Below are 12189 nucleotides of genomic sequence, written 5' to 3'. Positions count from 1 at the left end.
GGCACTGAGAAGTCTTATTTATGGTCACAAAGCCAGTATGTCAGGAGTAGGTCTTGAACCTAGTTCTTCTTGGCTTTGAGGCCAGTTTTTTTATCCACTAGGCCAACTGCCTCTCTGCTCTTATACATAGCAAGGGCTTAATAAATATTAAGGTGGCACAGTGGATAGAGCACTGGACTTGGAGTCAGGAAGACTCAGCATCCTGAGTTCAAATCTGATTGCAAGCACTTACTCATTAGAGTAACCCTGGCAAGTCACGTAACCCTGATTTGCCTCAGTTCCTTATCCACAAAATGAGCAGGAGAAGGAAATGGCAAATCACTCTAGTGGCTCTGCCAAGGAAAGCCCAAATGGAGTCATAAGAAGAGTTGGACACAACTGAAATGATTCAGCAACAATAATAAATATTTGTTCAATTGAATTGTAATCTAGTAGGAAAGATAAGAAATGTACATAAATAACTGTAATGCAAGATAGAAAGAAATAAATTCCCATGGTGCACTAGAAAAATTGCTGTAGGAACAAAGAAAGGATTCTCCTGAGACAATCAAGGAAGACTTTATGAGTTTATATAAGCTTTGAAGAATAGATAGGATTTCATCATATAGATATGGATTATGAATAAGGGCATTCTGTTTGAAGGAAACAACAGGTTTCCTAAAGGTGGGAAGGAACGGGTCATTCTCAAGAGGATGCTCCTTAGTATCTGGGTGGTGTTGTTTTCATTTGATATTCATCTGGTGAGCTCAGTCACTTATTGCTGGAGGATAGATAAGAGAGATCAATACAGAAAGACAGACAGATAAATAGCTAGCTAGCTAGATGGACAGATAGATGGATGGATGGATGGTGGAAGGATAGATGGATAGATTGAGTGATAAAGAGAGATCTCTTGTTAAGAGCTTACTATAAGCTAGATACTTTGCTAAGTACTGAACATTCATATACAAGGGCAATCCTTGCCCACAAGGAGCTTATAATCTAGTGGGGGGAGACAACATATAAAAAGGGGGTCCAAAAAGAGGTTTGGAGACTCTATGGAATGGAGATAGTCAAGAAATGGTATGGCTTGGTTTGAGGGAAGAGAAGGTGAAAGCAGAGTCTGGTACCTAGGGAATGAGTCCAAGGTTCCTGTGAGAGAGAGATGGGGATAATGATCAAGTGATATGACCTTGGTCAAGTCATTTACTTTCTCCTGGCCTCGGTTTCCTAATCCATATTCCAAATGAATTGGATTCAATATAGTCTAATGTCTCTTCCAACTCCAAATATATTATCTTATGATCCTACAGCCTTAAGATCCAGCTCTGCCCATGGCATTTGTGCCTATAAACTACAATCAGGCAATTGCCCATGGCCATTTTCTTCTCTGACAGAAGAGGCAGAATCAGTATTCTAGTGGTTGCTGCCAACTTTAGCCAAACACTTGATAGATACTCTTTCTCTCCCTGACAAGTGTCTCTTGAGTGACACAATGCCTAGGGCAACTCCAAACTCTCTTCTCAATGACAGGGAATGTTTATTAAGTTTCTGTTATATGTAGAACTTTCTACCAAGTACTAGGAGCAAGTGCTGTCTTAGAATGTTGAAATATGGCACAATCATTACCCTCATGGAGTTTGGCATCTAGTAGGGGGATGAGACAAACAATGACAACTATAATATACATTATAGTATGATGAATGCTTCAGAGACCTGCAGGACAAAATATTATATAAGGTCTGAAGGGAAGGGTCCTTTGTAAAGTCATTCTTGGTGCTACCTATAGGCTTCTCTCTTTGACTATCCTGTTAGAATGGAAGCTTCTTGAGGATCTATTTAGCTTTGTATCCTCTCACTCAGCACAGTGCTTGGCATATAGTAAAATATATATATATATATTGGAATTGACTATTAATTGATGGATAGTAGCCTTATCCATTTGTTTACCCATGAAATCCATTTTCCTTCTTTACCTGCTATAATCTAATATAGTTTAATTTTTAATATCAGGCTTAGAATAGAGGTAGCTAGGCAGTACAGAGAGTGCTGGGCTTAGAGTCAGGAAGACTTGAGTTCATTCTGGCCTCAGACATGTACCAGCTGTGTGATCCTGTGACCTGTTTGTCACAGTTTCCTCATCTGTCAAATAAGTTAGAGAAGGCAATGCCTGACCACCTCAGTATCTCTGCCAAGAAAACCCCCAAATGGGGTCATGAAGAATCAGATATAATTGAAATGACCAAACAATAGCAATAAAATGGAGGAGCAGGTAGAAATAATTGGAATGATTCTTCTAGCTTTCCCTTCATGCCAATTTGACTTCTACTCACAGGTGATTTAACCTCTACAGATGAACCACGGAAGAAAAAGAATAGGAAGTCTATATCCTAGTATAATAATATTATCATTTACAGAGCACTTAAAGGTTTACAAAGTGCTTTACACATATTATCGCATTTGATCCTCACAACTCTAGGAAGGAGGTGCTATTATTATCCCCATTTACACGCGAGGAGACTGAGACAGACAGAGGTTAACTCACTTTCTCAGGGTCACACAGCTCTTAAGTATATGAGGTCCGATTTGAACTCAGATCATACTGCATACAGGTACAGTGCTTTATTGACTATGCCTCCTAACTTCTTCCTCCTGTTTCAAAGTTAGAAGCCCTCAGAAAAGACTGGTGAAAGAAAAGACATGAAAGACTGGGGTCAGAAGACTTTAAGATTAAATCTCTACTCTGCTTTTTGCTCTGGGCAAGTCCTTTTCTTTCTCTGGACCTCAGTTTCCTCCCCTGTAAAATGAGAGGCTGGATGATCTGGGAGGTCCCTTCTGGGGTTAGAGCTCTGATCCAGTGATCCTTCCCTTCTTCTCACCATAAATCCTAGTGGCTTTGATGAACAAGGATCTTGAAGCTCACTTCATGGTGATACAAGAAATCACACCCAGTTTGAAAATGGCAGGACTTGAAAAGCCAATTGCCCTGGATGGGGTTGGAATCTTGAGAAGGCAGGGGGAGAAAACACCTTGTTTTATAGCCCTGTCTCCATGAAAGGAAACCCTGCCCAGGACCACAAATACAACTGGCACTTGTCAGAAATGTGCATGGATCCATTCCCCACCTCCCACTTCAGTTTGGGGGAGATTCAGATTTTGCAATTTTGCAATCATCGTGCTGCTAAAATGTTTGAGATGAATAACGTTATTCATTGCCAAGGCTGTTGGCTTTTCTGGTTCCCACTGGGAGACACATTGCTCTGATTAAGGTAAGTCAGGGAGGGATATTTGTACAGGCAAAGAATGCTTCAGCAAAGGTCTGAATCTAGTCTTGAAGCAGAGAAATGAGTTATGGGATCCAGTGAATCCTGCTGGCCTCCTGCTATTGGTATCGCCCCAGACACTATCTATAGAGAGATGTCCTTGAGCTTCCAAGTCAGCCAACACCAGTCCTTAGTTTGCCTGTGATTGTATTAGGTGTTGGAGGATGGCTTGGCAGGGTGGGGTTAGGTGAGAGGAGGGAGGAGGGAAGAGGACAAAGCATGGAAGACTCAGCTCCTTAATTAAGACATTTATCACCTAGTAAGAGAGCACACATGCATGAATGACTGAAGAACACTTATCATGTAATATGCAAACAAGCCCCAATTAATAGTGTCTGGATTGTATCTATAAATGTTGAGAGCGTGTAGAACAAAGGGAGGGCTCCGTTTTGGAAAAAGCAAGGGACTGAGATTGGCAAAGAGGAAGGATTCAGAGCCAGATGGGATTCAGGCAGCCAGGTGGCGGAGTCTTGGACAGAGACTTGGAATCTGGAAGACCTGGGTTCAAATCTTTCTTTAGACATTAGCTGTTCAACCCTAAGCAAGTCGTCTAACTTTTCTGCTTCAGTTTCCTCATCTATAAAATGGAGATTCCTTCCTTCCCAGGACTGTTGTGAAAATTAAATTAGTTAAGATATTTAAAGTGCCTTTACAAAACTTGAAGTATAATATAGAAGTTGTTATCACTTTTGTGCTGATGCAATGAATTCTCTACTTCTTCTGAAACCAGATTACTTTTCAGAACTTGTTTTCTTAATTAGAATGTATATCTAGACAACGTCAAAAATATCATCTCATTAATCTGCAACAAAGTATGACTGTATTAACTCTGTAGCTGAATCATCTGAAATATAAATGTCTTTTCTAATCTATTAGACAGAGTCTTGGACCTAAAGTCAGTAGGACCTGAGATCAAATTCAGCCTCAGATACACACTATCTCTGTGGCCCTGGGCAAGTCACTTCACCTCTGTCTTGTTTCAGTTTCTTCATCTATAAAATGGTCAGTGCACAGTGGAAAGAGCACTAATCCTGAAATTAGGAAGACTTGCATCCAGTTATGGTCTCAGATAGTTTTTAGCTGTCTGATCTTGGGGCAAGTCTCTTAGCCTCTATTTATCTCAGTTTTCTTCCCTATAAAATGGGGGTAATAATAGCATCTACTTCCCAGGGTCATTGTAAGGATAAAATGAGAAAATATTTGTGAAATGCTTGGCACAGAGCCTGACACGTATTCAGCTTTATATCTGTTCAGTCATTTTTCAGTTGTGTCCAAGTCTTCATGACCCCATTTGGTGTTTTCTTTGCAGAGGTACTGAGCATGGTTTGCCATTTTCTTCTCCAGTTCATTTTACAAATGAGGAAATTGAGGCAAACAGGGTTAAGTGACTTTCCCAAGGTCACCTAGCTAGTAAGTGTCTGAGGTCATATTTGAACTCATGAAGATGAGTCTTCCTGACTCCACACCTAGTACTCTATCCCATTGCACCACCTACCTAAATGCTAGCTATTATCATCATTTGTGAGCCTCCAAATGGATGGCAGTTCTAGAAAGAAAACCTTGGACTTTAGATTTTAGGTTCATAGATAAAGAATTGGAAGAGAATTCAGATGTCATCTCATCTACCCTCCCCATTTTATAGATGAGGAAACTGAACCCTGAAGCAGTAAGAAATTTTTCCATTTGGTTAGCATAGCCAGAACCATTTACATCAAATATTATTAGGGAGAAGGGGCACACAATTGTGATCAGTGGCAGTGCCCACATAGGACAGTGCAACAATGAGTGCAATCATGCTAGGAAAGGGGGATTCCTTAAGGCTGATACTGCCCCGCTTCACAGGTCGAGTCAATTTAACTTAACAAATACCAATTACATCCCTATTTTGTACGAGGGAGACACTGTACTAAACACTGGGGATATCGAAATGAAATTCCAGTAGAAATATGCTAATGGGCCATTGGTTTGCAGTTCATCTGTGTTAACATATATCATGCCATATAATTCAAGAGAAAGATTTGAAACAGATTCAAAAATTCTTTGGTAGAAGAATTCAGACAACTGGGAATAAGTGCCAGAGAATAATAGCTCAGAGGGATCATGCTTACTTACACATTTAAAAAATAAATTTCTTATTGTTCTGTTTAAGTTTTTTGCGACACCTACATCTACAGTATTGAGTTTTGTTTTACTGATGGGTCTTTTTTTCTGTTTACATTGTTGTAGTTGTTGTGTATCTTGTTTCCTGGTTCTGCTTATTTCAATCATCCATCAATATTTATTAAGCACCTAATAGGCGTCAGGCACTCAGCTAAGAGCTGGGGATAAAAGAGGGAAGACAGCCTCTGCTTTCAAGGAGCTTACAGTCTAATGGGGGAGACAGCATGCACACAAATATATACAAGCAAGCAATAGAGAGAATAAAGAGAAAATAATAATTAGCAAAGGGGAAAGACTGGGATTGAGAGGGATTGAGGAAGTCTTCCTATAGAAGGTGGAATTTTAGTGAGGACTTAAAGGAAGCCAAAGGGGAGTGGGGGAAGTGTTGCAGGCATAGGAGAGAGCTTTGCTTCAGTTCATGTCTTCTCTTAATTCTCTATAGTCATCCTATGCACCATTTCTTATAGTGCAAACATGATTCTATTACATTCATATACCATAACTTGTTTCATTATTTTGTGTGGCCAGTATCACTGCACTGGGTCCTCACCTTTCCTGCTGTGCTTATTACAGGCTGAAGTGTGTGCTGGGACGGTGGCAGAGGTGATCCAGTCTGTGGTCAATGGAGCTGATGGCTGTGTGTTCTGTTTTGGTCATGCCAAGCTCGGTCAGTATTTATTTCCTTGTTTAGTGTTGCCTGTGGTTGGGCAGGGAGGGGAGGAGGGAGGACTCCCTAAAGTCATGGCTTAGCACTAGAGTGGAAACTGATCAATCAGAAACCATAATGGAAGAGAACCTATAAATGCCCTTTAATGGCTTTCATTAAGGTTTTGCATTGATCAATTATATCTGATTTTAAAAGATGTAATTCATCATATGTTACCAATCCTTTTGTCAAGGAAAGAGCTTCTAGTGTAATAATCACAGAATCTTTAAGGAGGAAGTGACCTTAAAGATGAACACTTACCATCACAGGAATCCTCTCTATAATAAATGAAAAGTGGCCAATTTAAAAATAGTAAGACAAGTGGGGAAAAAAAAAAACCCAAAAAACAGTCACGGTAAATTCTTGCTCTTCTCTTCTTCCACCTCCTAGAATTATGAAGTTGGTTTTTAAAAACTCAAGTGAAAAATTTCACACTTAATCCTATTAAATTTCATCTTACTAGATTTGACCCATTGGTCTATTGTGTTAGGTGGTTGTTTTTTTTTTTAGGATTCTTGTCATCCAATATGTTAACTACCCCTTCTGGTTTTATGCAAGTCTCAAACTTGATAAACATGCTACCTCTAGTTTCACCCATGTTATTAATAAAAATGAGAAACAGCACAGGAAAAGCACAAAATCCTGGAACCTTCCATCATAGACCTCCATCCAAGCTGACATTGACCCATTAAAAGTTCTTTCTCTGGGGCAGCTGGGTAGCTCAGTGGAGTGAGAGTCAGGCCTAGAGACAAGAGGTCCTAGGTTCAAACCCAGCCTCAGCCACTTCCCAGCTGTGTGACCCTGGGCAAGTCACTTGATCCCCATTGCCCACCCTTACCAATCTTCCACCTATGAGACAATACACCGAAGTACAAGGGTTTAAAAAAAAAAAAAAAGGTTCTTTCTCTTTGGGTCAGAAATTTTAGAATCTAACTACCTGTGGACAGTATCTCCTCCTCTTGTCAGCAATATTATGAGAGATTTCATCAAATGATTTACTGGAATTCAAGCATACTGGGAATTCAGTTGTCCCCTATTATGCTAGATTAAAGATAAGCCCAGGAAATAAACAGAACATTGCACATTTCCTAAGGGGAAGAGTTACCAGGAAAGCAAATAGAATCTCTTTCTCTTTATATCCACAACAGGTGGACATTGAAACTCTTGAGGAACACCCGCCCTGGGGTATTTAGTCCTGTTCTCTGTCAACAAACTCCAGGAATACACTGGGACATCATAGCCCCTTTTCCTGTTCTTTGACTACAGAGCAATCAGAAAATGCCAAACATCCAAGCATTTCCTAATGGGAGTGCCACATGGATGTTGATAGGGCATCAAGTTCAAAACAAAGAGAATTTTCTCCAGTAACCTCAATTTTAAGGAAAGTGCCCAGGCCATTCATGTTCAGGCTTTCATTCCTCTGTGATCCCTGTTCCCGACTCTTTTCTTACCTTTCAAGTAGAATATAAACTCCGTGAAGGCAAGGATTGACTTTCTTTTTGTTTGTTTTTGTTTTTCCAGTGATAATACAATTCCTGGTACATGTTTCTTGACTTAACTTGAAGTACCAAAAGTCTCCTGGCCTTCTGTGCCACAAGGGGACATATCCCTTTACTTACAGCAGTTATCAAACCTCAAAGAATCAGCAAGACCCTGAAATGGAAGTTCCACAGTCCCCTACCTTACTTAAATCTTGGACACTGGCATGAAGATTTTTCTTGGCAGTGCCTCATTAATCCTGCCTTGCCACCATCTGTTCACCAAATCATGCCAGCTGTGCTCAGTTGGGTGGTGACTTGGGAAGTGGACAAATGCTCACTGGAGTGCTGTGGGGAGTCCCTTGACACATCCCTGGGACCCCTTCCACACAGGCAGGGAGGGCTCAGGGCAGCCAGGAATTCCAGCTTTGGATGAAAAAGCCCCTTCAACCCTGGGCTGCATCTGCCCTCCCTTTTCTCCCCTCTTGATTGCTCTTCAAAGCAGGTGTCTAAATTTTTATAGAAACTGCTTTTGCTATTAAAATATACACCATATTTAATAGGAATAAGGATGCAAAGTATAAATAGATAAGTTTAATCTTTGGGGTGGCCATAAAGAGGGCTGTAATGGTGATGGCTGGCTTAGGAGTCCCACCTCTCTGCTCTATGTGAAGCAATACAGAAACTGTCACATCATATATAATATTTTAGTAACTTGGGGCTAAATTTTATTACTTGACTATGCTCTTTGCAACTTATAGAAGCCACTTTCTAAATGAAGCTGGGAATTTTCTCTTTGGCAACCAGTCCAAGTGAGTCATTTGCCAGCCAGAGACAGAAAACATATCACCTTCTCCCCCTATCGCTTCTGCTTTTCTTCTTCTCTTTTGTTTCCTCCTTCTTCTTCTCCTTCCTCCTGCTCAACAGTCACCTTTTCCTTCCTCCTATGGTAAATACCCGACTCCATTTCCTAGGCTGCCTACAATGAATCTTCTTTTTAGCAAAGAGGAGATCATGAAAGCCTTCGATTCAAAAGCTACTCATATCTCTCCCTCTCTAATCTGCACAGGAAAATCCTATACCATGATTGGAAAGGATGATTCCATGCAGAACCTTGGCATCATCCCTTGTGCCATCTCCTGGCTTTTCAAGCTGATTAACGAACGCAAAGAGAAGACGGGAGCCCGTTTCTCCGTCCGGATCTCTGCCGTTGAAGTATGGGGAAAGGAAGAGAACCTGCGGGACCTGCTATCCGAGGTGGCCACAGGCAGTCTGCAGGATGGCCAGTCCCCTGGAGTGTACCTTTGTGAGGATCCCATCTGTGGCATGCAGGTGACTGAGGCTGGAGCTTCCCCTACCAAGGGGAGGCTGCTGATCTCCACCTTGGAGACTGGGGGCAGTTCAACCCATGAATTACTCCAAATGTAAACTGGCTAGAGTTAGAAGTGTTTACTTTAAAGTGGCCTGGAACTTTATAGCCTGCAGCTGTGGGGCCATCTGCTCTGCTAACCTAAATATTTGTACCTTAAATCTAATTGACAATGAGCAGGGACTACAATTGTTAGAGCACGAGGGGCAAACTTCATTCACCTTCTCTCTCCTTCCACCCTCCTCAGCCCCCACACACACTTCAGAAAAATATGACTCTTCTTTTGTTTAACAACAAACTGAAATATTTACAGTGTGGCACAAATAGCTGCAGCCATTACCAGAGCCGTTTATGGCTTCATAAACTATGTTCCTGGCACTAGCTTAGAGCAGGATTAGTAATGCTGTAGGAAGAACTAATAACCACTTTATAATTAGAGCCAAGACATAATTGCCAGACCTGGGGAAGCCAAGAATAGCTCCATTTCTCTTCAAGATGAAACCCCCAAAGGGGCTCATGTTTCTCCCTGACCACCCCAACAGTGTATGTAGCAAAGGCAGGTCCCAGGAGCTCCCCGGGGTATTTCCAACAAACTGATAGAAAGCTTGCCACCATACCCAGCTTGTCCATTGGAGAGTGAGGCGATTGGGTTGACAAAGGCAAGCATTTTTTAAACAAGGAGTTTGGTGTCTGCCTGGTCCAGAGCATCAGCTATGGAATGCAGAGACAGTAAAGATTCATCCCTTACATGTGAGGGACAGCCTAACAAAAGCATGGAAGCAGGTACAAATGGACAAGATCAGAGGACAATGAATAGGGGCAGCTGGGTGGGATGGTGAATAGAAGAGCACCAGGCTTGGGGTTAGGAAGACTCTGCTTTCTGAATTCAAATGTGGCCTCAGACACTTACTAGCTATGTGACTCTGGGCAAATTTGCCTCAGTTTTCTCATCTGTATAATGAGCTAGAGAAGGAAATGACAGACCACTTAAGTTTCTTTGCCAAGAAAATCCCAAATGGGGTCACAAAGACTTTGATATGGCTGAAATAACAACAAAAATTAGGGTAGTTTGTTGTGTTTTTTTTTAACTGAGTGGCGTATTGTGACCAGAATATAGAACATATTAAGTGGACTATTATAAAATAATTCAAGAAACATAGGTAAGGCCAAGATGTGGAGGACTTTGAAAGCTGCTAAGGAGTTCATATTTTCTTTGAGTGGCACTAGGGAACCTCTGATAGTTTCAGACCAACAGAGTAATCTGAGTTCCACAAATTAGGAAAGTTCTTTTCAAAGTTTTTCTTTGAATGGATGAGTGAAGAGAAAAACCAAAGTCAGGGTAACCACCAATTTACTCAGGTATTCAGTAGTCTAGGTAAGAAGTGATGAGAACATGGACTATGCTGGTACCATAGGAAGATAGAACAAAGGAGAAATGCAAATGACAGGTCTTTAATGAAACAGGTAGGCAATAGATGGGATATCAGGGCTGAAGAAGAGGGGGAAATTCAGATTTCAAACCCAGATGAATGGGGGAAATAGGAAAATTTAGAGGAAGAAAAATGAAAAGAAAATGGGCTGGTTTTATGTGATAGAATCTGTACCATTTTAACAATGATTCTAATTTCAGAGCTTCCTCGGGCTTTCAAATATAATAGTAAAGCCTCAGTTCATTGGCAGATTCAGGGCACTTGGTTTAATTGAATTTTCTAGTTAACCAAAAGTTAAGCAATAAACCATCTTGCTTTCCATACTTGTAGAAATGTTTTTTCTAAAATGTAGGTCCACTTCCCTGCCTTAGAAATTAACTATAATATAGTTCACATAAATGAACATAGTTCAAATACATAAATCTTTCATAGATAATTGAGATTGTTTCACAATTATATTATGATGGTAATTCTTTTTGAAGGATAGTATAGATATAGTAGCAGAAAGTGGAGGATCTATAGCAGTCCCTGGACACATGCTGGCAATTGTTTTGTTTTGGCTTTTTGATGTTAGCTTTCTTTTCTCTTAAAATTAGAACAGAGAAAAAAAAATGATCATTTTCTGAGTGTTCCAATTCATCAAGGTTTAACTATTCTTGGGAAGGCAACTCCAGAGTTGGGGATAAACTGAACACTGAATTCTGCTTTATCATTTCATGAATAAATCACAAGCATAATTTAAGGATCTTAAAAACAATAAAAAAGAAAACTCCTAATATGATCTAGATAACACTCTTCAGCTATCTTAAACAATTGTAGTAACCTTCTACTCCAACTTATTTTTGCTTAGTAGGGTTAATAAGGAAGCTTAATGTTTTCTTGAATCAAATTATAGGGGAAGAGTCACAAAGGGAGACAGTCAAAAGTTCAGGCTTTCTAGTCAAAACTTGCCAGGTGCTCAGTCTTGGTGATACCAGTGCCGTCAGCTCTGAAATCATGGTAGCCCTCAGCCTACAGTCCCTTCTCCAAACAATGGAATCTTTGAAGGAAAGATGCAGCCCTATCCCAAGTGTTATCAGAGGTAAACATCGCCACCTCCTCCATCTCCCAGCTCATGTTGATTTGTTAGTTCTCTGCAGAGATAAGACAGCCCAGCTCTTCTCATTGAACCCTTTGCTTTTCACACCTGTTATATCACAGGTGGTTCTTTTTTTTTTAAGACTAAAATATTGATTTAAAAGATGTGTCAGGATGATCAAGAGCCAGTCAGGTCTCTAAGCCAAAACTCCCATTTCATAAAATAGGGACAAAGAGAGGAAAATGAAAAGTTGAGGATGACTTGACAAGACCTAGAGAGAAGTAGGGAAGTTTGGAAGTGGGTAGGTTTTTTGGGGAAGGAAATGAGTTCTGATTTTAATAGGTTAAATTTGAATGACTTCAGAACATTGAATTTAAAATGTCCAATAAAGAGTTGTGATATAAAAGTTGAGAGGTCAGGAGAGAGGCTAAACCTGTTTATGGAGATTTGGTAGTCGTCTGGGTAGAGATGACAATGAAAGGTATGGGAGCTGATGAAATGACCAAGAGAAAACACAAAATGAGAACAGGGTAGAGCCTGGGAACACACCTCTAATTAGGGGGTTTTGCAAGCTAGGCTGCATAGCAGATAGGGTGCTTGGGCTTGGAGTCAGGAAGCCTCATCTTCCTGTATTTGGCCTCATACTAACTGTGGGACCCTGGACAA

General features: G+C 40.6%; 1 protein-coding gene across 1 annotated transcript in view; it reads left to right on the top strand.

Moving 5' to 3' along the window:
- Positions 1 to 12189, top strand: part of KIF26B (kinesin family member 26B) — a 632023-nt gene that overhangs the window by 510571 nt on the left and 109263 nt on the right. Inside the window, exons 7-8 of the mRNA XM_044674977.1 lie at positions 6036 to 6129; positions 8716 to 9070. Of these exons, the coding sequence (XP_044530912.1) occupies positions 6036 to 6129; positions 8716 to 9070 (449 nt within the window). The remainder of the gene's footprint in view (positions 1 to 6035; positions 6130 to 8715; positions 9071 to 12189) is intronic.

Source organism: Gracilinanus agilis, chromosome 4 (genome assembly GCF_016433145.1).
Source record: "Gracilinanus agilis isolate LMUSP501 chromosome 4, AgileGrace, whole genome shotgun sequence".
NCBI lineage: Eukaryota > Metazoa > Chordata > Mammalia > Didelphimorphia > Didelphidae > Gracilinanus > Gracilinanus agilis.
The sequence above is the reverse complement of the archived record's forward strand: the minus strand, read 5'-3'. Positions and strand labels throughout refer to the sequence as shown.